This window comes from Oryctolagus cuniculus, chromosome 13, assembly GCF_051225735.1.
Source record: "Oryctolagus cuniculus isolate XC-2025 breed Fujian yellow rabbit chromosome 13, ASM5122573v1, whole genome shotgun sequence".
In the NCBI taxonomy this organism is placed as follows: domain Eukaryota; kingdom Metazoa; phylum Chordata; class Mammalia; order Lagomorpha; family Leporidae; genus Oryctolagus; species Oryctolagus cuniculus.
Window position 1 is genome coordinate 51,894,159 of NC_142879.1, and position 26,968 is coordinate 51,921,126.

The 26,968-nt window shown below is 44.0% G+C and overlaps 1 protein-coding gene across 14 annotated transcripts in view; it reads right to left on the reverse strand.

The window, feature by feature from the left end:
* Window positions 1-620: 620 nt before the first annotated feature.
* The window catches only part of SIPA1L2 (signal induced proliferation associated 1 like 2), a 231,310-nt gene continuing 204,962 nt past the window's right edge, over window positions 621-26,968 (reverse strand). For 8 of the 14 annotated variants that reach the window (XM_051821459.3, XM_051821455.3, XM_002717364.6 and 5 more), the window contains 5 exons: window positions 20,538-20,669; window positions 7,124-7,177; window positions 6,437-6,560; window positions 5,424-5,505; window positions 621-1,922 (listed from right to left, as the gene is read on the reverse strand). In XM_051821459.3, the coding sequence (XP_051677419.1) occupies window positions 1,776-1,922; window positions 5,424-5,505; window positions 6,437-6,560; window positions 7,124-7,177; window positions 20,538-20,669 (539 nt within the window). In that variant the 3' untranslated portion in view covers window positions 621-1,775. Of the gene's footprint in view, window positions 1,923-5,164; window positions 5,255-5,423; window positions 5,506-6,436; window positions 6,561-7,123; window positions 7,178-20,537; window positions 20,670-26,968 lie in introns of all 14 variants that reach the window. The other 6 variants (XM_070055530.2, XM_070055529.2, XM_051821456.3 and 3 more) reach the window with 3 other exon arrangements.

Below are 26,968 nucleotides of genomic sequence, written 5' to 3' on the forward strand. Positions count from 1 at the left end.
GCCAAAAGAAACAGCCTATGAAGCCTACTGCTACAGTTGTTAGAGGAATAGTAGGGCGTCATTTAGTACATGTCTCGTGAGCTCATCTAAAAAATTCTTTTGAGGGAAATTCTAAATTTGCTTCCTTCAAATTGCTGATGTTTCTGTTCTCTGAGGGAGAGCTATACACTTTATAGGTTTAACTGGGTCTAGGTTCTGTGTCTTCCATCCTGAATATTTTGCAAATCTCTACTATTTTATTGTGTGTTATTTCCTTAAAAACAACACCAAATTCATTGTTGAATGAGAATCTAATTTTAAAAAAACAGCAACCTTGAGTAAATTACTAAACTTGAACACAATCTCCTTGGTTGTAAAATGGGGTTCCCACTGCTTATCTACTATGGATAGAGTTTGGATTAAATACGACAGACAAAAAGCTCAGAGAATAGTGTCTTGCACACAACAGCTACTAATAAATACTAGTTACTCTTTGAGTCAGTTTGGGATTCTCTAAGCAGGCAGGTAAACAGTATTTAATACAGATCAAGATCCTAAGTGACCCACAATAAATTCACAGTCAGCTGGACTGTTCACATATTAGATCATTAAAAAAAATCTACATTCACCTGACAACATCATTACCTATTTGGACTTCTTTTCAACATTTATTAAAAAAGCAAAATGTATGTTCATCTCAAATATAACAGTTAAAAATGGTAAAGCAATACAAACAACTTGTTACTAGCAGCATCCAGTTGTTAGAATCTCCCCACCCTGCTTCTCAGTCTCCAGGCAGACAGCCTTTCTGAGCTTGCCACTACCTACCTCCCTCATCATAGTGCAGGTACAACCAAATTTTATAAAATTAACAATTTAAGGTTAAATAAGCTTAAATAAGGGTGTTAAATACAAGACACTTCATCAAAGCTTCTGTACAAAGATAAACAAATCTGGCATTGTACAAGTGATTTTGCTGGCTCACAGCATACAGGGGAGTTGCGATGAGTCAGCAGTTTTACTCTCTCTCCTTTTTTTTTTCAGCAGAGCAACTATACAAAAGTGAACTAAGAGTTGAAGTGACTACTGACAACTCGGTGAGCCATTGACAAGGCATATGTATCTTTTTCTTTTAAAAAAATCAGAACACTGTTAATATTCAGGCACCATTTTTTTCCTGCAAATAAATAAGTCTCTAAAGTAACTGCATTCGAACTAGTGTTAACCACATCAGTGCTTTTTTATTTCCTCTGACAAAGCTTCTCCAACTATTTACTATGCCTCCTTTCTTATTGCTATGATAATGTGGCTGTGGAAATAAAACTACTGTACATCCAAAAAAATAGAGCACCTTTAACATTAAAGTATATGTCTGATTATTTGTTTTCATGTATATTTTACAATACTAAAGCCCAAACTATGGTAAATTGCTTTAACATCTCTACCAGGTCACCTGATATATAGGAAATCCAACGCAATTCTCTTTCTTCTTGAGGTAAGCCCAAGCCAGAGCACCATTTAGTAGAGTCTGAAAGAGAAAGGTCTCAACTGCCACCAGAATGTACATTCATCTTCACACCGGGAGTTACATTCACCGGCACATCAGCGCTGCTCTCTGCTGTGGCTACCGAGAAAGAGACGCGGCTCCCTATCCTGCTGGGGTGAATGGTGCTACAGAGAATGGGAGAGCAAGAACATCTACAGTTGGTTAAAAGCATACTGAAATAAACACACGTTTGCAACTTGGAAGGGACAACAGGTGTTCCCCTATGGTCCCTCGGTGCGGTGCACACTGGTTAGGATTTCTTGTCAATGGTGTTGAAAAACCATTCTGTGAATTTCCGCAGCTGAGCTGTGGCAGTCTGGGACTCCTCCTGCAGCCTCATGTTGTCTTGTCGCAGGTGCTGCACTTCTGCTTGCAGAACTGCCTTGTCCTGTTTTTCCTGGGAGGAGCAGAAACAAACCAAGTCATGGATACTGACTGGTACATTCACTCCTAAGCTGGTGCCCAGGAATCCCTTACTTTCACTGTTCTCATTTACTCATTACTGGGAGAGGGGTGTGCTTTCTTTAGTGAAGTGACTCGCCTGCCGCTGATTTCTGCCTACAACAAAGGACAGGAGTGACCCACTCCATATATCGTCTCCTTTTGTTCTGCTCTGCTCCAAAGGCAGGTCAAGACGGCTGTTACATAGGAAGCTAATTATTAGCCAGTTTCTTTTATCCACCATCCCAAAAAGAGAAACTAGAGTAAAGAGGTTAACAAATGCACAGAGATTCCCAAGTGAACTTACTGTACACAACTGGTATCACCACAGTATGTTTATAAGAAAAGCTTTCCTGTTCTACAGTCTTTCCACAGTTTGCTATAGAAAAATATATAAAAATGATCAACATTTTCAGAAGAATGACACCTGGAGTTTCCAGCACACAGGAATGAAAAATACTTAACACAAGTTTCAGTTCCCTAATGCCACAAGAGATGCCTTGTCCCAAATAGAGAGGGAGTCATGGTCAGATTTTATCAATCAGTATTTTTTTAAATGGCATCTGACCTGACAGCTGAATCCACACTGGCCACTGCCTGCCGTGCTATGCGGGGTGCTGAATGGGGTCAGCTGGTGACATGGCCTCTTCAGGAGACATCCATTCTTGCATGTTGGGCCCTGCCCTTAATTTTTCCTAATATTTCTTCCCAGGCCCTCCCCAATACCATCTGCCTCAGCACTGGCCTCACAGCCCCTGTCCCAAGAAGAGGCCTCATTTAGCCAGTTGCTAACTTCCCTGTGTAGACCCACAGTCTACACGAGGTGCTTGCTCTCCACAATCATTCTCCCTACCAGGACCTCTCGTTCCCAGCACGTCAGAACCTTCCTACTGTAGCTCAGCTGTCCACTTGTTCACACTCCTCAGACCTCTCCCTGTGGCCCAGGGAACTCGGATTCTGTCATGATGACCACCTGCCCTCCCAGCCCCGTCTCGGAAATTCCCTTCATCTTCATGCTTTCATGAAGCCTCGCTGTCGTGTGAGGACGCCGTCCCTAGCCGCTCACTACAGAGGCTGGGTGGGCAAACTGCTCCCCTACCTCTGCTCACTGCAGATCACTGCTCCTTGCTAAAATGCCAGCTCCTTTTGGAAGGCATGCCATGGGGTAATTATTCATGTCAACCCTCCTCAGAGAATTCGCTACCATTCCCCCATGATTCATGGGAGATTCTAGATTCACTCTTCTCTCCTCTACCCCAACTCCCACAATCTTTGCTGATGTAGATGTTCTATCCAACACTCTGCCAATCAGTGTCTCTACTACTTTCTCTCAATGATCTTAAAACCCGGCCCTCCCACACCCACAACCACCTTGGGATTGCTGCTGACTTTATCCTCTCCTAAAATGGTTTTAAGCTTCTTCTTCCTAACCACCATCTCCTGTCTTTTAAAAATAATTTCTTTGGGGGCAGCACTGGGGCACAGTGGCGTAAGCTGGCATCCCATACTGGAGCACCAGGTCACATCTCCACTGCTCTGCTTGTGATCCAGTTTCCTGCTCGTATGCCTGGAAAGGGAACAGATGATGGCCCAAGTAATTGCCCCTGACACCCATATGGGAGATCTGGATGGAGTTCCTGGCTCCTGGCTTCAGCCTGGCCCAATCCTTGCTTTTTCTTTTGGGAGTGAATTAGTTCGATAGAAGATCTTTCTTTCTCCCTGTCTTTCAAATCAATCAATCAATCAATCAATAAATAAATAACTTATTTTTCTTCAGTGTCTTCTCCCCCATCAATGACTTAAGCTACAACTTTCCTCTTCACTCCTACCAATGGCCTTCCCCTTGTCCCACACTGACATTATCTTTCCTCAACCAGCTTAGACTCTGGGTCCCATAGTTTATTCACATCTTATATGTACCCCATGTCCTTGACTTTCTCTCCCCTTGCCATAACTTCTTGTCTAAACTCTAGTATTGGTTAAATCCAACTCTACAACTCTTCTATACCCATAGCTGGAGATAAGGTGACCAGCAAGTCAGCTTGCCTGGGACTTGGCTGATCCCAGCACTCAGTTTCCTATACTGGAAAACTTCTTTCCCCAGGCTGCAGAAAATCACCTAACTCTGCCAACACATTTTTAATTCATGCTACAAATTTAAATGTGCCTTTAGTTTTGCTTGGCAAATATATCAAATATACCTGGTCAATTCATTGTCTACTCTGTACCTTCTCTATGTTCAATTTTTTTTATATTGGCCGAGTGTCCTTTACCTGTAATTCTTTGATTATAAATGTTTTGGATTTTGTAGTATCTGCATATGCAAAATGAGACATCTTAGGGACGGAACAAATCCAAGCAAGAAATTCATTTATGTTTCATACACACCTTATACACAGAGCCTGAAGATAATTTTTATACAATATTTTTATTGTGCTTGTGCTTTGTGAATCACATGAGGTCAGGTGTGCAATTTTGCATCTGTGGTGTCATGTCAGTGCCATAATGTACTGGATTTTGAAGCACATGGGATTTTAGATTTGAAGTGCTTTGGATTTTTGGACTTTAGATTAGGGATGCTCACACTGCACTCCTTCGCACCGCACACTCTCAGCTCATAATTGGGAAATAGAGAAACAAGGAGAAGTGGGCCAGCTTATCTGGACTAGGTATGTGTGAATGAACGCATGCGAGTATGTGCACACAAGCACACGCATGACGAACACACAGCCATGAATACACACTCTGCGCTGCGGGTTGTCTCCCCTGCGAGGCAGCTCCCTCCTTGTGCACTACAGCAGAACCTTACTCACTCACTCTTCACCCTCATCACCTCCTTCTCAACTGGCTCTCTTCTCCCAGCATTCATTCCCACTACAATCCCGCCCTTCCTCAAAAGCGGAACCAAACCACCACCACAAAGGCCTTCCTGCCACACTCTCCAGCCACCGCACTGCACCCCACTTCTGCGAACGGCAAAAGGCACCTGAGTGTTGATGGTGCAGCGAGAGCGCAGCGAGCATTTGCAGAGTGAAGGACTGAAGCTCTCAGGACTGACACGCGGGCTGGCGTGCAGAACACTTCCGAGGGTAGGAACTTGCTGGAGCTCTTTGGCAGCAACTAATTGCTCTTAGCTCATACAGTGAGTACGAGTGATGACTCACAGAACTGAGAAATGGTGGCCCGCTGAGCACCTACCTGACATCAGAGATTGGCCATCCACAGGGCTCATCCTTGCTCTGTCACATCTACTGGGATCCTCACATCCTCCCACATGAGATAAACCAACTGCAGGGTAGAAACTGAATTAGACCACAGGAGTCCCCCTTTCTACTGATTACTGGGTCTTGTTTAGGGCAGTTGTCTTTCCTGATCTCTTCATTTATTGTGATAGCTCAAAAAGGAGCGGCTGTGTCAGAGAAAGAGTTCTGGCCGTGCTCTTGTGGGATTACTTTACCTTCCGGAGGTCAGTCTGGAGTTGGCGAAGAATTAATTCCAGCTGATTAACTTTACCAGTCAGTGTTGATGGCGAACGCTCCCTAGCAAACAAGGATATAATTAGAATGACTCAAGAGAGGTGAAATCATAACATTTCACTCAGTTATTTCTACTGGGAAAGTTTTCACACACAAAAAATTATTTCCTGTGCTTAGGACCCAGAAAGGAGATAAATAATACTGTGTCAGATTGGGAAAGTGTCCATATTGCTGCTGCTTTGGTGGAAAACTCCGGACTGTATGTATTTAAAGAGAAATTCAGAATCTATACAGGTTGCTAAGGTGGCAAAAAGATATATTATTTAAATGAGTTTTGCCAATTGGGATAGAGTAGGCCAGAATGAAGTCCTAGGAACTAAACACAGGTTCAGTTTCTCTAATTAGCCTTTCCCTGCCATGAAAATCTCATGTGGCTAAGCACTGAGGTGAGCACACATGTGAATGAATGGTAACTTGTTCATATGGCAGTTGGACTTGGGAAAGCATGTCGGGCACAGACTATGCATTTGGAGGGGAGTGCACACGTCATGAACCCAGGGGAATGAGATGCTGTGTGTCCGACGCACTTCAGTGGAGGGTTTGAGACTCGGTGAAGGATCAGGTTCTGGGAGGAAGCGTGCCTTTGGCAGGTCAGCATGCGTGGCTGATCAGAGAGGTGTTCTTGCCTAGTGCTATCGCGGTAATTAGGCAGCAGATGCTGAGCCTGAGGCCTCATCCGCCCTCTCTGTGCCAGGGAGGCTGGCCGCAGTGAGTCCTGGGTCTCACGTCTTGGCAGTCAGGATCTGCCCGCAGAGCAGAGCAATCAGGCAGCCAAGTTCCCAGCAGGTCAGGAAGCCAAGTGAGTTCTAGTTCGTCCCTTCTCTGGATTCTTCAGGAGTAGGGGAAAGCATGGTGGAAGACTGGCTCCTGTCTTCCTGGTTAATCACTGGTTTGGGACAGCGAGAGGGATGGGGGTTTCCAGGGACTCACATACCCAGTTGTGTCCATGAACTCTTTGCCACTGTCTGGATCTACACACAAGGGTAGCTCCTGGTCCCCTTCCAGTTCCTGCCCATGTTGCATATCTGTCATTGTGCAGAAGGATGCTACCCTCTGGTCTGGGAAAGGGAGAAACACACAGACGTAGGATTAGTAATAGCCACAAGCCAAAGTTTCCTTGTGGAAATGAATTTAGTGGATTGATAAAATAGTTTCCACCCTCCAAATCAGATATTGCCCTGTTTTAAAACAAAAGAAAGAAAGAAAGAAAAAAAAAACAACAGGCAAGCTACTGACAATGAGAAAGCATGAAGGCTGGCTGTCCTACTGGGCTGGACGGCATATGCACATCAGAGCCACGTGGACGACTAGTGGATACTGGATTTGCTATAGCCAATTTGCTTTCTTCTTTCCACATTCCCAAAATGCCAAAGCTGTTGGCTGCGCATGAGATAACAGAGTTGGATGATGACGTAGCTGATTCGCAGAACCAAGGAGATGGCCCTCTCCTTGAGTTCTCCCCAAACCCAGAGAACATTCTCCAGATAGAATAGCCAGGACACATGTTCCCCTGTGCAGCCCCAACCCTCAGAGCAGAAATCACCATGCAGACGTGCAGACACATGACATGTAGAGAAGAGGTTACAGAGTATCAAGAGCCACTGATGCTCCAAACAATCACCTAGATAAGACGTGTGGTGACAGAGCAGCCCAAGTTCTTCATCTGAGTCAAGACCTGAAATAAGATGTAGAATTTTCCTATGAACAGGAACACCTCTGTGTACTTGAGAACTTCTGGGGCCCACAAAAGGCTCAAGTAATGGGATCATGTGAAGTTGTGTGTGTGTGTGTGAGAGAGAGAGAGAGAGAGAGAGAGAGAGAGAGGAATCAGGAGAAGCCCTCTGGAGTCAACATTATGCAATGCCAAACAATGTGGTGAGAGTACACATTTCGTGTTTTAACTATCCTTCTTGAAAGCATAGTGTGGTATGCCACATATACACACATACACACATACAGATCCTACCTTAAGCATACACAATTTTGGTTTTTACTTACATGACTCACTCCATGAATGTAAAAAAAAAAAAAAAAAAAAGGTGGTGGTGAGAGAGATTAGCTATGTAATCTGCCTAGAAATCCTTAGAGGAAAATCAGTGCCTTATCCAAGCACAAGGCCATTTTTATTCTTGACACTAGGGACTTAGTGTTCCATTGTTGACAGCTAGACAGGAAAGGGAACAGTATAGTCCTCAGGATGGGCACCAGATTGGCCCAGCTCTCAGGGCTGAACACTAGCCCAGAGTACTGGTCCAGAGATGCTGAATGGTGTGCAAAAAAAGTCTCATTTTTGAACCATACGGAAGAGAGTACCAGGAATCTATTCAATGATCTACTCCTCTCCCCACCAATATTTCCTGGTTTCTGAGCATACACGCAAATCTGTAGTGCAATCTAAGGGATACAGCAGGAGTGTTCCTGCTGCCACAGTCTTTCTCATACAATTTGATTAATGGCACAGAAATTGCACTTGGGTCCATGTCAGGCATGCTCTGTTCTTAATTTATCCCACTCTGTCTCCCTCTGGCTGCTTGTGGAGCCTCCTAATGAGGCTACCTGCTTGTTTGGTTTATGGAGGGTCAGGCACTTCCAGTTAATTAAAAAGGATGGCAATGCTGAAGCTGCCAGGCGCTCACGAAGGCAGGCCGGGGCTGTGGGCAGAGTGCCGAGGGCGTCGTCTGCACTCCGACAGAAGCTAGGCCCTCCTGGAGTCAGGCGGAGCTCACCCAGCAACTGACTGCTCAGGGAGTTCTTCAGCCATGTGCCCCCTTTCCTAACACCTGTCCCAGGCACACAGATATCCTTCAACCAAGCTTTTGGCAAAACTGCACACCTCAAATCTTCTACAATGTGATATACGTTCTATTACCATCCATTCCCAAGGGACAGTCACATTATCCCTTTGGTATGAAACAGTAGGGTTTTTGCTTATGTTAAAATCATCTTTAAGATTAACAGCATGATTTGGGCATTATCCACTTCTATGCAGGATCTGATGTTCATGGCAATGGTGGGAAATGTGGGGAATACTGATGAGGAGTGAACAGCTCCAGGGGGCCTCAAACGGGAGCACATCACACTTAAAAAATCAACAGAGGATTATTTCTATCCTGCAGTGAATTTAACTACTTACAAAAGGGAACATCAAAGAAAATGGATAAAGAATTTCTACCTTTCTTAACATATTTGGGACTGGTGGTCGAGTCCAAATACCTGGATGAAAATGCCTTAGTTTGCTTCATCTATTTTTGTCTTAATTGACAAAATACACACATAGTTGACAGAAACAGAACTCGCTCTTGGCAGTCACTCAGGCATTCCTTGGGGAGGAACAAGGTCTCACTGGTCACGAGGCAAGAAGCCAAAAACAGTCTTGCCAGCAATATAGTTTCACAAAGAGGATTTCACTTTGGATCTGAAAAGCTTGGAAAGCTGAAATGCAAACAGAATGGTACCCTGGCTAAGTACAGCCACTGAACTACGCTATAAAACAGCGAATCTTAGCTGTAGCTTCCATGGGAGCTTCCCGCTTCCACAACACATCTCTAAGATGACACATATCAGGTCAGCAAGTGACGACGGACACTGAACCTAATGGCACAAACAAAACCATACAAAAAGACAGGCACCAGAGCAGGAACTCTGGGCGCACAGTTAGCACACAGCCATCTTACTCGAGCACAGCCTGTATAGTCTGTTCCTTCCCACTCTTTCCTATGCAAGCAGATCCCTGGGAATGGGACACGGCACGGAGTGCAGCTTATATGCAGAACAATCCGCCCCTTTAAATAATCTCAAAGAAATTATTTCAAGGTCAGCTTCTTACTTTAGCTTACTTATCACTAAACCAGATGAAGAACAGGTAGCAGGCTGGTCAGTATCACTCTGCAGCTAGTTAAGATGGCAAAACTGCAAATAACTTCCACGAATCCATCCAGGCTGCCTGTGGCACCAAAACTTAGGCCACATCTGGCTCACAGGCAGAGCAGTCAGATCAACTACTGATGGCTGCCAAAGGTGAACAGTAGGGCAACAGTGCAGACACCAGGTACTTGCTGTATGGGACAGACAAGTATGAGGCTCGAGTAAACGAAACCTACATCCACAAACAAAGCTGTTCCAACGCGTCTGGCAGAACCATAGAGTCACAACAAGCTGAGACGCCGGGGCTACACACAGGACGTGAAAGGTAGGGCTTCTGACACCTGTGTTTATTGGCTCGTTAGGAAGCTGACTTCGCTGACTACCAGGAAAGAAAGAACAAGGTTACACTTCACTTTCAATAAAAAAATACTTCAGTCCTCGGGCAGCCCACTGCTGGGCAGAGAAAGGTAACGGCCTAGAATCTTCCTCAGTTGTGAAAGGGAAAGCCTGGAAAGCATTCTTTCCTCAGGACAGAACTATTGTGTTGGCTTGACACAATTTAAATGGACGTTTGAGATAATTTAGGCTACTTTCACTTTTTCATCTATGCACCAGTCATTTTTCTTTTCTATTTTTTTCTAATTATGTTAGTACTAGGAGTTACTGGGTATGTAACATGTTGTTTATGCTTATATATACACACAGTGGTCAAATATCAGTAACTATAACTATTTTAAGCTGAAAGTTCAGAACTGAAAAAGTTCTAATTACAAAATTTTTTTCTCATTATCCTAAGATATTAGTATACATTGAATGTAGTAAAAGCACAGACTTCTGGAAAACAGCTCCTGTGGAACATTTCACACCTAGAGTGGTCCAGCCTGGTGTATGAGTTGTTCACTCTGCTCGTGTCTTAAGTACAGATACTCATTCATGGATATACACACACCAAAACGGCTATGGGTAGACAACAGTGCTCACCAAGAATGGAGGAGCAGGGAGACCTAGAGAAAGACAGGCCTGGGCGGGACAAGGGCACAGGCTCCATCTCTGATCATCAGCTGGCCATTTTACCTTTTAAGCCTGTTTGCTCTTAAACATTACTATCCGCTTAACAAATGCTTGAGAACACACTGATTCATCCTTCTGAAATTCTGATACAGGAGAGTTGTTTTAAATTCCAGGCCTTTTAAAGAGACTACTTCCCTACTTTACTGCCTCAAGGCATTTTTTGTTGCTGGGTTTGTTCCCTTGAACAAGCATGGCGGTTGGGGGGGAATGGATGCCCCTCCAATTATGACAGGGATAGAGCCCACTTGGGAATACTGAAAACGCACTGAATATGCATGCCACAGCCACACTGTAAAGCATCAGCCCAGCCCTGTCACTTCCTGTCCTGCCCGGCACCACAAGAGCACTGTGTTACAGATCCTGGCCTGGGAAAATTATAAAACTTAAAGTCAGAAGAGCATTTTCTGCATCAGTAAAGTCAAAAAGGAAAAAAAAAAAATCTATGTCAAAGCAAGGCCAGGAGAGTGATATATACGCTTTTGTATGTGACAAAGGACAAGCGAAGTCCTGCTCAGGTGGCTAAACGACGATGTTCAGTGATATTACTCAGGACTTCTAATGGCAGAGGGCACATCTCCTCCTCACCAAGCAAAGGCACTGCACATGATGAAAGTCTGGGACTCAGACAATTTTTGAAAGTTGAGAATCACAGCATGGCAGGAGTCAGGGGTCTTGGGATGACAGCTTGGGAAGACAGCATCCAAATTATCTTCTGCCTTCCAGACACACTTCTCCATTTACAAAAAATTACAAATTTTAGTTTTTTGGGGGCAGAATTTGGTAATCTACTCATTTATTACATTTTAATAATGCTGCGCAGTATTTATTGGAAGCTTCCTTATTCTTTTGGGTAATTTCCTACTGGTGGTCTCAGGAATTAGATTTCTAGTCAAAGGGGGGGTCCTGGCTTTAGCTACATATTGTCACACTGCCTGAACACAAAGATGGATCACTTTGTAATCTTTATAATGATACCAGCTGTGAGCATTCCTCATCGCTTCCCCGAGCTGTTGCATCATTTTTCATATTCAAAAGGTGTGAGCTGGTGGCTCATTAGTGTTTAAATTTACACGTGTGGTTGAACAGTTTCCACGTATTTATTGTGTGCTGCTTCTTTTGTGGACTGCTGCTCTATGTCTTTTGTTTATTATTGGTTTAGGTTTTCTGCTGGTAAACCCCTTTATCTACTTCAGGTATCCTGGTCTTATCTACCACATTTGTTGTAAATCTTTCCCCATAGTCCAATAATTCTTATTTTAATGCTCTCTTTCAGACTCATAAATGGTCTACATATTAAAATAATTTTATCTGGCCTTATTACATTCTGTAAATTCTTGTATTACTCAATAATGAAAGCATTATCTTGCTTCCAAATTGGTAATCTTTTACTTTTTCTAAAATTGACTTTTCTTGTTCCCAAATTCAGAGTGTATAAATTGTTTTCCTCTTACATAACTTCTTAAATATATTCAGATTTCTGTATGGGTTTTAATTTTTCTTCAAAGGGGTCTGTTTCTATTTTTGAATATTTATTATGCTGTTTTAATTATTATTATTGATTTATAATAGTCTTTGTTAAACATTCTTCATCTATTTTCCAAATGGATTCAATTAAATTCCTTAGCATATACTTTAAATATCTGAGTTGAAACTGCACTAGTGTACAAGTTAATTCAGGAAGAATTGTCTCTTTTACTATAAAGCTTTCCATCCATTCCTATTCTTGTTAATATTAAGATTTTTCAGTATTGAAATGTTACTTGGATTTCTCATTGTAATTCCAAGAATGGCTTAATTGCTAAAGAATATGTAATCCTACCTTGCTGATATGCCTAAAACACTCTTTCAGACTATTAGCAAAAACCCTCAAAGCTGCCAACTCAGGCCTCACTGTGTAGACTGGCCACCCCACCCATGAAGAGGCAGAGTCTATCTCCCTACCTCTGGAATCTGGTTGGCTTTGTGACTGGCAAAATGTACTGGGACTTCTAAGACCAAACTTCAGATCACAGAGCTTTGGGTTTGCCCTTCTGATTCCCTAAACAGTATGTGAAGAAATTAAATGATTCTTCTGGAGACAGGAGTGTACCCAGAGATCAGCCCTTGCAGGTACAGACACGGAAGTGAGGTTCTCTCCACGTGCCCGTCTCTGATGAGCTCCAACTTCATGAGTGGCCCCAGATGATACCATGTAAAATAGAAGACCCACCCTGCCGAATCTAAACAACCCATGAAATCGGAAGAAATAACAAACCATTGTTTTTTTGTTTTGTTTTGTTTTGTCTGTTTGTTTGTTTGTTTGTTTGGACAGGCAGAGTGGACAGTGAGAGAAACAGAGAGAAAAGTCTTCCTTTGCCGTTGGTTCACCCTCCAATGGCCGCGGCGGCCCGTGTGCTGTGGCTGGCGCACCGCGCTGATCCGAAACCAGGAGCCAGGTGCTTCTCCTGGTCTCCCATGGGGTGCAGGGCCCAAGGACTTGGGCCATTCTCCACTGCACTCCCTGGCCACAGCAGAGAGCCGGCCTGGAAGAGGGGCAACCGGGACAGAATCCGGCGCCCCGACCGGGACTACAACCCGGTGTGTCGGCGCCGCAAGGCGGAGGATTAGCCTAGTGAGCCACGGCACCGGCAACAAACCATTGTTTTTAGCCATAAATGTTGGAAGTGGTCTCCTATAAAGAAGGAGCTGGAAAATGTAATACTCTGAAATTACACAGTTTTGGTTATTTTATTTTATAATCTCTAATAATTTCTTTGTGATCTTTCATATGTTCTAGAAACAGAAATATATCCATAACCTTTTTAATTTTCAATATTTATTTTCTTTCTCTTTGCATGACTTGTTTCAATGTCAAGGATCCCAGGACAAAGTAAAGGACATGGTCCCAGAGGGTGTCCTTCTTTAGGTTCTGGACTAGATCTGCTTTTAGAAAACATTTTCCCATTATGTACCATGTAACTGTTTTCCATAAAGGAGATATGCTTTGTTAGGCTTTGGAGGTATCTCCAAATAGGTCCTGATTCTATTATATACACATTTACAGGGGGTGAGGGGTATTGATACCTTCTAATTACTTCATATACTGTAACTTACTGTAAGATTTTTCCTATATTAAACCAACTAAATTCTTGTTAGTAACAATGAATACTTTTAAAAATTTGACTACTGAATTTCATCTAAGCTTTCTCTCATCAATATTAAAAGGTGGGGTTGTGTTGTGATTATCAGGAAATAATCCTTTTATACAAGAAGGCTACGGTAAGGCATTTGGTGCAATAGTTAAGGCACTGCTGGGGGCACCTATACCCTATATTAGAGGGCCTGGGTTTGAGTTCCAGCTCCACTTCTGCTACCAGCATCCTGCTAACGCACACTGGAGGCAGCAGGTGATGGTTTAAGTACTTGAGTCCCTGCCACCTATGTGGAAGACCTGGATTGAATTTTGAGCTCCCAGCTTTGGATTGGCCCAGACCTGGTTGTTCCAAGCGTTTGGGGAGTGAACCAGTAGATAGAAAATCTGTCTCTGACTACCCCTCCCCCCCAAATAAAATAAAATAATTGGTTTTTAAAAAGCTATTTCAGAATTTCAATAAAAACCTATACAAGGGCATCATTATTCTTTGAAACTCTGAAAACAACTATAAACTTATGAGATTCAGGAGCTACCTAGGATTTGAGGATATTATTAGATGACTTTTTCAATCCCTCCACATTTTGGCCTTTAACTATTTATTTTTAAGATTTATTTTATTTATTTGAAAGGCAGAGTTACAGAGAAGGAGAGGCAGAGAAACAGAGAGAGAAACAGAGAGAGAGAGATCTTCCATCTGCTGTTTCATTCCCCAAATGGCTGCAATGGCCAGAGCTGGGCCGATCTGATGCTAAGAGCCAGGAACTTCTTCCAGGTCTCTCACGTGAGTTGCAGAAGCCCAAGCACTTGGGCCACCTTCCACTGCTTTCCCAAGTATATTGGCAGGGGAGGTGGATCCAAAGTGGAACAACAGGACTCAAACCAGTGCCTATACGGGATGCCGGCACTGCAGGCTGTGGCTTTACCAGCTATGCCACGGCACCAGCCCCAAGCCTTTAACTATTAAAAAAACTTTTTTTAAGGATTTATTTATTTACCTGAGAGGTAGAGTTACAGACAAAGAGAGGGAGAGACAGAGAGAGAGGTCTTCCATTTGTTGGTTCATTCCCCAAATGGCTGCAACACCCGGAGCTGAGCTGATCAGAAGCCAGGAGCCAAGAGCTTCTTCTGGGTCTCCTACATGGGTGCAGGAGCCCAAGCACTTGGGCCATCTTCTACTGCTTTCCCCGGCCATCAGCAGAGAGCTAGATCAGAGTGGATCAGCCAAGACTCTTACCAGTGCCCATATGGGATGCCAGCACCACAGGTGGATGCTTAACCCACTACATCACAGCGTTGGCCCCTAACTATTTCTTATATTGCCTCTCTTACCTTTTGTTGTAAGAAATAACCAATTATGAGGCTGGCATTTGGCGCAGTAGGTTAATCCTCTGCCTGCAGTGCTGGCATTCCATATGGGTGCCGGTTCCAGCCCCGGCTGCTCCACTTCCAATCCAGCTCTATGCTATGGCCTGGGAAAGCAGTGGAAGATGGCCCAAGACCTTGGGCCCCTGTACCCATGTGGGAGACCAGGAAGAAGTGCCTGGCTCCAGGGTTTGGATCAGCCCAGCTCTAGCTGTTGTGGCCATTTGGGGAGTGAACCAACGGAAGGAAGATCTCTCTGTCTCTCCCTCTCACTGTCTGTAACTCTACCTCTCAAATAAATAAAATTTTAAAAAGAAAGAAATAACCAATTACATTATTCATCGAGTTTATAACCATGTAGCTTCTGCTTGATATTTTTTTTTTTTTTTTGACAGGCAGAGTGGACAGTGAGAGAGAGAGACAGAGAGAAAGGTCTTCCTTTGCCGTTGGTTTACCCTCCAATGGCCACTGCGGCCAGCGCGCTGCAGCCAGCGCACCGCACTGATCTGAAGCCAGGAGCCAGGTGCTTCTCCTGGTCTCCCATGTCGGGGTGCACGGCCCAAGCACTTGGGCCATCCTTCACTGCACTCCTGGGCCACAGCAGAGAGCTGGCCTGGAAGAGGAGCAACTGGGACAGAACCGGCGCCCCACCAGGGACTAGAACCCGGTGTGCCGGCGCCGCAGGCAGAGGATTAGCCTAGTGAGCCGTGGCGCCGGCCCTGCTTGATATTCTTTAGTAAATTTTTAAAATTATTAAAAATCTTTTTCTCTCTCTTAATATTACCCAGAGAACATGGGATGAGAAAATGTTGAGGACAAAGCTCTATTGGGGCTGTGGGTCGAGGTGGGTTGAACACTAGTATTGAGGCAGAAGGGACCAGCCAAGCAGCCTGACTGGGAGTGCTGTACATTAAGTGTTCAAGTACCTCGTCTTACAACCTTGGGATAAGGGCACAAAGGCAACTTCTATGGCAATTATGAGCCCCAGAACTGGAGTCAGCCAGCATGTGCGGAACCCACACGCTGCAGTGAGTTTAGGACATGTTCTGAGTCTGCAACTCCGGACTGCCTTTTGACAGGTTCCCTTCATCCCCTACAGCTCGACAGCTAATTCCCAAGTATTGCACATTAGTACACTGAATTTAATGGGAAACCAAGTTCTCGAGTACGGGCAAAGTCTTGTATTGATTACAGATTTTGTGGCTCAGGCCCATAAGGTCTGAATTCTGGAGCAAACTGGAAGACCCCAGATGAGTATGAGTCTTCCATAACACAGGCCAGCAGAGGCTTCCCATTCTGGGAGGCCATATAGCTCTGCAATTGTGGGACTGAGGGGAAGAGCCTCGTGCTCTCTGCAGGGAGCACACACAGTTCAGCCAGTTCCCACTGACTTTCTCTCTCTTTCATCACAGCAGTGACATACATAAGTAGTTTATTCACTCACTTTTCTTGTATTTTTTGCTCATTTGTACTCAACATTTTTTGAACCAAATATGCTAATGGTTTATCAACATTGAAAATCTGACTATGGATTTTATTTATACATTGCACTTAAATTCCATTTGCCATTTGATTTTAAAAACGTATTTCATTTCTTTTTGTGCTTTTCTTTCATAGTTTTTGTGGAAGCAGTTAATGATCACTTTTTTTTTCCATTTAAATAAATGTTTCTGAATTTTTTTTAAGAATTACTCTCATTCTGGGTATAGTCCAAAGATTTACTAGGTAGCTTCTTATCGTTCAGCAAAAAAAAGTTTGCGTTATATTTCTTAGTTCTTCCTAGCACAATTATTGGAGTAACATTAACAATTTTCCAACTGGTTAGAGCTTTCGGTTTGTATTTTGCTTCTATTTTTCTTACTGCATTTTATTTTCATTGCCTTGTGGTCAGCAATGTGGTCTGGAAAGACGCCTCTTCTTTGGAGAGAACCAACTGAAAACTGTCACAGGATGCCTGGTGGCTTCTCGTTCTATATTACATTCTTTGTGCTAAGAGTTAAACAGTTTTAGGCAATGATGATCATGCAGATTAATGCGGTACCTCTGCCCCATTACTAAATGGTTCAGTAAAATCTAAATTCTTAAAACATCTATGCCCATTGGCAATTTTAGCTCTTAAAAAGAGGTGAGGAGCCAGCGCTCTGGCTCAGTAGGTTAAGCCTTCGCCTGCAGCATGGGCATCCTATATGGGCGCCAGTTCTAATCCCGGCTGCTCCTCTTCCAATGCAGCTCTCTGCTGCGGCATGGGAAAGCAGTAGAAGATGGCCCACATGCTTGGGCCCCTGCAACCATGTGGGAGACTCAGAAGAAGCTCCTGGCTCCTGGCTTCGGATTAGCACAGCTTCAACTGTTGCAGCTACTTGGGGAGTGAACCAGCAGATGGAAGAACTTTCTGTCTCTCTCTCTCACTGTCTATAACTCTCTCAAATAAATAAAAATCTTAAAAAAAAAGAGGTGAACATAACATATACAAGAACATGTAATATAAATGAAGCTGATCTAATGGGGGCGAGACCAGTCTGCCAGCGATGGATCACACTTTGGATATTATAAAGATTGTGGAATCTCAATCCAACAGGCAGATAGATTCCATTATTATAAGCCTGTTTTTAGATGTTCTGATTACTGATGTAAAAATATAGGCACAGGATTACTCCAGAAAAGTTGGACCTCAGTAAGACATTTTGAATTTTTATTAGTTTGTAATCATCAAATAAATGAGTACATGGGCATTTTTTGGACCATCTTTTCTTCATAATGTTTATTCTCGCTCAGAAATTATTTTGAGAACTGGCACAAGGAAATAAAGTCATGAGCAGAGTCATCTTGGTAAAGACATTTCTCCTATCTCCCCAGTTCAATCCATGTCAAAGAGACCAGCAGGATGTGACCGAGGTGATACTGATGTAAGAGAATCTGACTAGCCAAAAGGCTGGAGCTACAAATTCTCAACTGAATTTTCATAAACTACTGGCTCAGATGGGATGCTACCCTATAAAGTAGCATTGAAATGTACTGAAATTTTTAAACATGGCATTAACTCGTCCCATCTTTTTTAATAAATATTAAAGATCATGTAATCAAAGTCTAACCTGGCAGATAGAATCCCCTATTATTTCTGCTTCATTTAGGTATTAATGTATCTGTCAGTTCAAGTCCTCAAGTTATGTTTGTTTCTCTTTTGTGTCCGTGTGCCCACCACAACCTATATTCTTACTTTAGAATTGAGATGTTTTCTTATGAACAGAACCATAAATTAGAGATGTAGGACCATAAGATGCCTTATATGTTCTTTGGGGAAAGGCCATCATTTTATAGAATCTACTGAAGATCAAAATACTTAAGCAGGTGCCACAGAGGATCCCTACTGAATATTCACTGAGTTAAAATTTGTGAAGTACTTACAGTGTGAGTGGGCAGGGAACACATCATGGTAATTAAACGACCTGTCCAGGAGCTCACAGCCCAGCAGAAGAGCTGTGATTATGACCCAGATACCTGGATTAGCAATTCTGTCCCTCACTGCAGCCACTGGACCACTTTGCTTTCTCTGCTTCTCAGAAAAGATCAATTTCACAGCAATGATTTTATTCTGAAGGATAATTTGAAGGGGGGCAGTGGGGATCCAAGCAAAGATACAAATGACGGTGGATACAGAGATGAGGTGACAAATACTGTGTCAACTCTCAAAAAATGAATACAACATGCAAAGGCCCTCAGCAGTGAAAAAAATATACTGAGTTGGGACAGCTGTAGGCTTACGAGTATTTAATACCCACCCACTCTTCTGTGCTAGCTCTTCTCATTTGGTAAGCTTGCTATGTGTTTGATAAATAAATCTAATATAAATAAAATAAGCAGCTTTCCCTTGAGAAACTCACCATCTAATAAGAACAGACAGAGAGTAAATAAAGCAGAATTCATCGTGGCAAGTACTACACCGATATTTATGCAGTGAGGAAACACAGAGGACAGCAGAGCTGCTCATATACATTAGTCCCCCTTTGACTGTGATTTCACTTGCTGCCCTTTTAGTTACTATGAAATGGAAAATTCCAGAAATAAATGATTCAAAAGTTTTAAATTGCATGCCACTCTGAATAATGAAATCTTGTGCCACCTTGCTCTGTCTGATTCTGTATTTGATTGTGTATTTGTCTGGTGTGTCTACACTGTATAGGCTATCCACCCTTTAAGTCACCTACTAGCCATCCTGGTTATTAGATTGATCGTCACGCACAGTGCTTGTATTTAAATAACCCTTATTCTGCTTAATAAGAGTCCCAAAGCACAAGAGCAGTAATGCTGGCAACTTCATTAGAGTATGTTGTTATAAGTGTTCTATTTTATTAGTTTTTGTTGCTAATTTCCTTTAGTGTCTACTTTATAAGTTAAACCTTACCATAGACCTTTAAGTATAGGGAAAAACCACTAAGGCTAGCGGTTGGTACTAGCTGTGGTTTCAGGTACCCACTACAGGACTTGGAACACATCCCCCTGAGGATAAGGGAGGACTGGTATATTCTCCTAGGGCCAGTGAGATCTAGTCAGGGTAAGGAACCTACCAGAAAAAATGCTGTTACCTGCCAGCTGTACTGCTTTAGACAGAGGTAAAGATGGCGTTCCTGCTCTCTGGAGCCGGAGGCTCGGGAAGCCCTGCACCACGCCCCCAGGCCTTCACAATATGCCACGAGCCTCACCATACAGCAGGTGGTGCTTTCTGAAGTTTCCATCAGGAGTGAGTGGTTTATAAAGCAGAGAGCCCCAAAGAATTCTTACTCTCGTCAAGGGAGCAGTGAGAACACAATTATGTTTCCTCTTACTAACTTCCCTGTGCCTGAATCGACGTGAAGAATGGATTTCAGGTGCATCCCTGGGTGCTCCGGACCACAGGCAAAGCCACTGGTGAGGCTTCTCTATGGGGTTGAGCTTGTCAGAGACCAGGGGTGCACAGAGCAACAGCCCTCAACCTTGTGCAGCCTGGCGTCCAGGACACCTGCTCTCTATGGCGCAGAATCCGATTTCAGTCTCTGAGGCTTGATATCATGGGTGAGGAGGCTGAGCTACCAGAGGCTGAAAAGGGGGCAGGGGGAGGAGTGGGAGAGAGGGGTGGAGTCTCTCGGGTCTGAGGTGCTGCACACCAGACTGCTGGGACTCAGGGGTGCCAGGAGAGGCTCACAAAGGGAGTGGGACAGAACTGACCCTACTTAAAGGCCCCGTCTCCTCTGTCAGTTCTAGCTGCCGGGGCTCCAGGAGCAGAGTCTGTCATCCGTATGCTTCATTCTATTAAACACACGGAAAGAGTACAGCGGCACATGGCAAAAATTCACAGAAGGAATGATCCCGGGGCCTCTGGTTTACACCGTATCACATGCAAGGTCCTGAGGATGCAAGCAATGCAAGCATCTTCCAATGCTAAGGAAACTTCCTTAGTCACAGCCTGGCCTTCCCCTGCTTGCTTTCATCCTTAAATACAGGCAAAGCACCCATAACTTTAACTAGATGATCAGGGACACAGACAAGTTCCAGGAAGTTGCTACAGAGGCCCACAGGATAAGTGCTCCCCAGGACAGGTGGCAAGGCCTGGTGGCAGTAGAGTTTTTACCTTCAAATGCCCGCGCAGCATCCACGAGGTGGGACCAATCTAACCCCGTGGCCGTGTCCGGGAGAGGCATCAGGCCAGGATCTGCGCACTTGGACTTATCTGATAAGGACCCATCGGAGAACCAGAACTCATCTAAACACAAACAAAACCAGAACATTAGTCACAGCATGGGCACTGCTGGCCTTGGCACGGCCATGCCCTCCCCAGAGTTACTCACAGCACAGGCACCCCCAACCCCAAGCACAGTCATTCATAACATGGGCACCACCATCTTCACCTACAGTCAGTCAGTCACAGCATGGACACGGCCATCTCCGTCTAGAGTCAGCCAGTGGGTCACAGCCCAGGAACCCCCATCCACACCCAGGAGTCCTCTCAGTCAGTCAGTCACAGCATGGGTGCTTCCAAAACTAACTCAGAGCCAGCTGGGCAGTCGGCGTGCAGGTACTGCCATTCCCGTCCTAAACAACTTTTTGTAGAACATATCCTGTTCCCAATGAATAAGAGACGCATCAAGCTGCAGTGACCCCAGAGGCATAGAGTGGGGGAAAACGGAGGTTTGTCAAAAGCAGCCAGCCCGAGGCTGATTACAGGGCAAGCAGGCGTGCGGCCAGGGTGGCAGGGGATCAGGACGGGGCCTTTGGAGAGCACCGTAACTTCAGAGCTCGCCTCCAGCACATCCACCTGCGCCTGGCCACCTGCAGGATGAATGCCTGTTTTCTTCAGGGGTGACTTTCCCCGTCTGTAAAGTGCTGCAGGCTTTTCACTGCTGCAAAAAAAGGTGAGTAGCACTCTCTTTCCAGATGAATTCAAAGGCTTATGGAAGAACAAGGCTATCTAAGCTGAGCATGCAAATTTCAGATGCCTTAAGTATCAATTTATTACAAAAATTATTAAAGCTTTTTGTTAAAAGACAAAAAAAGAGAGGACATTATTTCATAGACTGTGCACAAAAAGAGTAGTTGCACTGTTCTTTTACCTTTAAATGGTTGCATCACTCACTGGCTACCCACAAAACCCTCACCCTGTAATGAATGTGTGACAGTTTTCCTTTGACTGTAAACTCTCATCATGGTACGTTAAGTGTTTACATAATTAATAATACTAGTTGTTAAGAACCCAATATGCATCTGAGGGCAAATTCTGCAAAGGCATGCACTGGACTCTTTGCAACATGCCCTTTCTGAACCTGCTCAGAACCCTGCATGCAGCTGCTTGTGAATGCATCTGACTAATTAGGCCAATCAAGCTAATGACCAGCTAATGCAAGCGGAGCCTGCAATGGAGTTAAGTAAGGGCCATAATTAACTGAATGCACCTGTAATTTCTGTTCCCTTCTCCTTCTGGGTGAAATTCTCGTGTCTGGACTAAGAGAGATGCATTGGTAAACTTGGCCCTGAGGACATCAACAGCTTTCACGCCTTTGACGAATACAGCTCTCAGGAAACCTCCAAGAGCTGCAGCTCAACCAATCAAACCATGCTATTTTCAATGCTATCATGTTGAAATAATCAACTGATTTGATCCCAGCCCCCACCTTCCAAGGAGCTCAGTAAAGGACACTTGGTCAGCATCATCCCACCTTCCCGCTCTCTCCACATGCTCTTCTCTGAAATAAGAACACTCCCTGATGCCTCTGCTTGTTCCACGTGTGATGTCCTTGGTTCTTGCCATGTGGTGAGCCAGGAGCAGAGGGAAGGAAGCAGCAGTGAGGGAGTGGGAGGGGAACACTCAGGGCTCACTGTTGCCCTCCTCTACTGAGGGTCTTCCTGGGGAAGGAGGAGGGCGTGGAAATAGTCCCTCTCCAGAGGCTGGCTGAACTGGCTCTCAGCTACCTTCGTGAACCTCAAGTTTAAAGATAAAGGGTGACGCAGAAACATAAGCAAGCCCGGGATCTTCATTCGCTTGCACATCACTTCCTGTTGTTTCTCAAGCACTCTGGTCCTTTACTCAAAATAAGCTTAATGTACAGAGTGTAAGGCAATTCTATTAACCAGACAACCACCACTGATTTCCATGTGGCCAAGCTCCCAGGAACAGGAGTGACGGCGTCACAGTTGCATGACAGGTGCAGAGAACAGGCTGGCTGGAGGTGGCTCACAGGAGCCTTCCAGTCTCCCTCCTTCACTGGAAAGGAAACTGGGCATGGGATGGAATATTCCCACAGAAAGTACATTCTGCCCATCATGTTTCACTAAGAAATGCCAACTCATGGATCTTCGTGGTGTTCATAAAGAAGTAATCCTTCATTCCAGCTTCTGGGATTCTTAAAGGCTAGATTCAAACCTAACACCCATGCTGTATGCTCTCTACTCTCTTCCCTAACACCGCTAGACCACAATGTCCTTACTGGCACTAACAAGAGCCAGCTGGAGAGAAAACATGGTAAAAGGACAAAAGAGGCAAAATGCAATGAGAACGGAGGGGAAAGTAGACACCACTGATTGAGAAGATGGTGGGAGGCCCATGTCCTCCTGCAGCTGTTACCCCAAACACCTAGAGGAGTAGTCTCTCAAGAGTTTTAGGCTAAATAATGAAAACTTTGACCATTCCTAAGTACCCTTGAAGTTCCATGATGTGTGGCCACTTGTAATTGTACAAGGCACATGTTTGAATCCTGGTAGCTAGAAGCTGATGTGGAGTACATGCATGAGTGGGCCCTGCTGTCCAAGCAGCTGCAGCCAGACCCTGGACACAATACATAGCACACACACAGCCCATATACTAAATGGCACCAGAGACTTCGGGATCTCACAAGACCTCAGGATACATATATCATTGCCAGAGGCAAGCACAGAGCTCCCCTTTACCTCCAATTTTTATAGAGAACCAGGAAGCAAAAGGAGGGAATATAGTTTGTGATCTATCATAAAATAGGAGCCCCCCCCCCCCCAAACTGTGATGAGACTTTGGTCTATTTGAAACTGAACTGAGATAGAAGACTTATAGATTAGAAATCTTCTTTTCTCTAGAGTTTATTGGGGGCTCTACTACTGAGCTATCCATGATGTACTGATTTTAGTTTTTTATAACAATTTATTTGAGAGGCAGAGAGAACTCTCAAATCCAGCGGTTCATTCACCAAATGCCTGCGACAGCTGGGACTGGGCCAGGTCAAAGCTGGGAGTCAGGAACCCAAAGCAGGTCTGCTATGTGGTTGGCAGGAACCCAATTACTTGAGCCATCACTGCTGCCTCCCAATGGAGCGTCTGCACAAGCAGGAAGACCGTGTCGCGAGCTAGAGCCAGGTATCGAACCCAAGTACTCTGATATGACACACAGACATTATAACTAGTGTCTTACCCTTTAGGCTAAACACACTGCCCCATGATGTATTTAATAAGTGACTATTCCGTCACGTGCGGGGTACAATGTGGATAAAACAGGGCTCAGCTCTCAGGAGTATTACATTACATGCTGAGAGGGAAAGAAACAAAGAAATTGCTGGTAGTGGTAAACCTTTTGCAGAAAATAAAATGGGATGTGACTACAAGGCATGTCTGGGAAAGGCCAAGGAGGTAACAGTCAGTGGAGACTCAAACAACTCGAAGGAGCCTCTTGATGAAGAACACATTTCTAGAAAAAGCATTCTGAAAATGTGCGGATTTCGATCTGAATCCATTGCCTCTCAGCAAGCAGAGCAAGCTTTGTGTCAACGGCAGCCTAGAGTCCTCCCGGAATAATCAAAAGGAGAAGCACGGAATTTTCTTTTCCTTTGGTTGGTAAATCATATTTTAGAATGAAAATGACCGTGTTTCTTTGCTTGTTTATCTGAGACTCCAAACGTGCAAACATTCTTTCCAATACTTTTAACTGCTGTGAGGTATCGCGACTAGCATCACCTGGATGGCATTCACTACACAATCATTCCATTCAGGTGCCTCAGCAGAACCTAAGAGAAGAGTAACCAGTCCAGAGACAGGCTCTGCCTCCTAAAAGCCTAGTCAACTAGCAGACGGATAGAACTGGTGAGGATCTGAGAGGGGCCTGGATATGCTGAGTGCAATGCAAACCTGGACAAGGCAATAATGATCAATTGCCTGTGCTTTGCAATGCACACAGATGTTGTCCAACTACAAGTATGAACCAGTGTTGCACTTGCTGTCACACATCTATATCAAATACAGTGGGGCATTCAGTGAGTACAAGAGACTACTAATAATGGACATTATATCTGTAGTACTTTCTGCGAGCTTTGAGAGTGAGTTTAAAAAATCAGATGGGGAGGGAGGACATCATTGAAAAGCATTTCTCTGGCACAAAGTGGACATATAGAAGGTCTTTGAAAAGCTCATGGAAACTGCCTTTTACGAAAAATCTTTCCATGAGTTGAAAAATATTTTTCTACAAAAATAAACATATGATTTAATTCTATTTTCACTAATGTTTTGAAGTATCTTCTATAGTGTTACAGCTATCTGTGGAGGAGGGTACCATTCTCTGCTCACAATCCCTATTGCTTATGTGGCACATAAACCTACCCGAGGTCTATTAAGAGACTTGCGGATTTGGAAAGGTGGCTGACGTTCAGGCACAGCTACCTGAGCAGCCTGGACATTGATCTGTGGCTTCCTGTGTGCTTTCCTCAAACCTGCGATCACAGTAACCATCTTTATTGAGTCTGACTTCATAACTGTGATTATAAATGCCAAGGGACCTTCCTTTTAACCATCCCTGGGGTCAGATCAGAGAGTGCACAATTACTGTCTGGATGTTTATTGCAGGAGAGACTGAGGACATCTGAAGAAGGAGAAAGAAGCGCTCTAATCAACAGTCACAGCTCTGCCTCTGGAGACTCGTGGATGCCGTCTTCCATGCCAACCTAGGCCAGGACTGTTCTGCTGTTGGTTGTTAGCCCTTTGACACCTGTGACACAAAATGGCCAAGCCCACACCTGTAGGCTGTAGCAACTTATGTAGTACTAAATTATAACTACACTACTAACTTCTTTTATTAATTCTAAAACTTTTCACTTTCAAAGATTGAGTGGCATACTTTGTCAGGTGCCTCGGTCAGAACTCTAGGATTTAAAAACATACAAATAAACAAGTAAACTGTTTTTGTTTTTGAAATTTAGCTCTCATTGTATCCTCATAGAAAGACTTCAGCATTCCTTTGAGAGTTCTGATTTCCATTCCACAAAAACAAAACCAGGAATTCTCTTTCATTTTTTGTGCACCTGACAATGGTAGAGGTTGCACTGAATCAATTAATCCAGGCGTCCCATTTGATGAGGAAAAGGTAACTAAAGGTAACTATGATTGTTTTTTCAATGTTGCCAGTTACCTGGCCTGTGAAGACTGCTCAAATAAACACTCCCAATTTTTTCCCCCACTTGGACCATTAAAGACATTTACTTGTACAATTTGCCAGTAAGGAAAACAAAAGCAATGCAGAAACATTTCAGAAGGGTTTTCAGTTGCTGGATTAGGTGATATTTGCACACCTCCAAGTGGAGGACGTAAAGACAGAACACAATGCAGTGACTTCACAGGAAATAGGTATGAATCATGACATGAATCATATTCTAGACAAGTTTGTTAAGTATCTGTCCCACAGGGTGGGATTAAGATCTTGGTCTCGAGAGAAGATTCTGAGGCCGGTTCAAATCTGGAACATTTGAAAGTTCAAAATATCTGAGAGAGAAGCCTGGGACTGTAACAGTGTATGAAGAAAAGGTGCAGAGATCAGCCTCAGGTGCTCATTTGAAGAAAGGTTGTCGGTCCTTTCCCCGGCTGCCTGACTTCCGATTCTGAATGAGACCTGCAGGAGTCTCTGCGGCTGGACGGGCCCCTCAGGAGATCCTGAGCGCCCCAGGAATGTTCTGGCTTTCCATCCTAAGAGAAGAACCTGTGTGCCTTCTGGGTTTTTCCCCTTACTCTATCTACGCAGTTATTTTAAACCACCCAGTGTTAGATGATTACACAGAACCAATCTCCAATACAAGAATTAATGTGAAGTTATGCTTATATCTCTCTGAGAAACAAGAGAGGCTACTGGGAGACCTTAAATAGTCCTTATTTCTCCACCTGAGAGATCTTTGGCATTAGCTTTTATATTTCACCTTTTTGGATTGCTCCAGTTTTACACTGTTGAACTACTCTCAGAGACTATTATCTTCTCAGAAGCGGTCTGTGGAATGGGTAGAAAGCACAGCAAGTGAAGGGTGACTGAAATCTGCCACAGATAGAGGAGCAGTAATCAGAGAAATGACTGCGGTAGTCAGAGGACCCAGGAACTAGAGTCTCCCAAACAAGAAAATCCTGGAAGATTAAATTCTCTGTGGCCAAGGGACAAGGAACTAGAAGTATTGAGAAAGAACAGAAATCAACACAAATTACTTGGAGTTCCCTTATTTACCTCTTGTCGGTTTACTCATTAACCCTAGAGGAACTTTTTCTAAATAGTTTAGAGGAGACACAGGGCCAAAT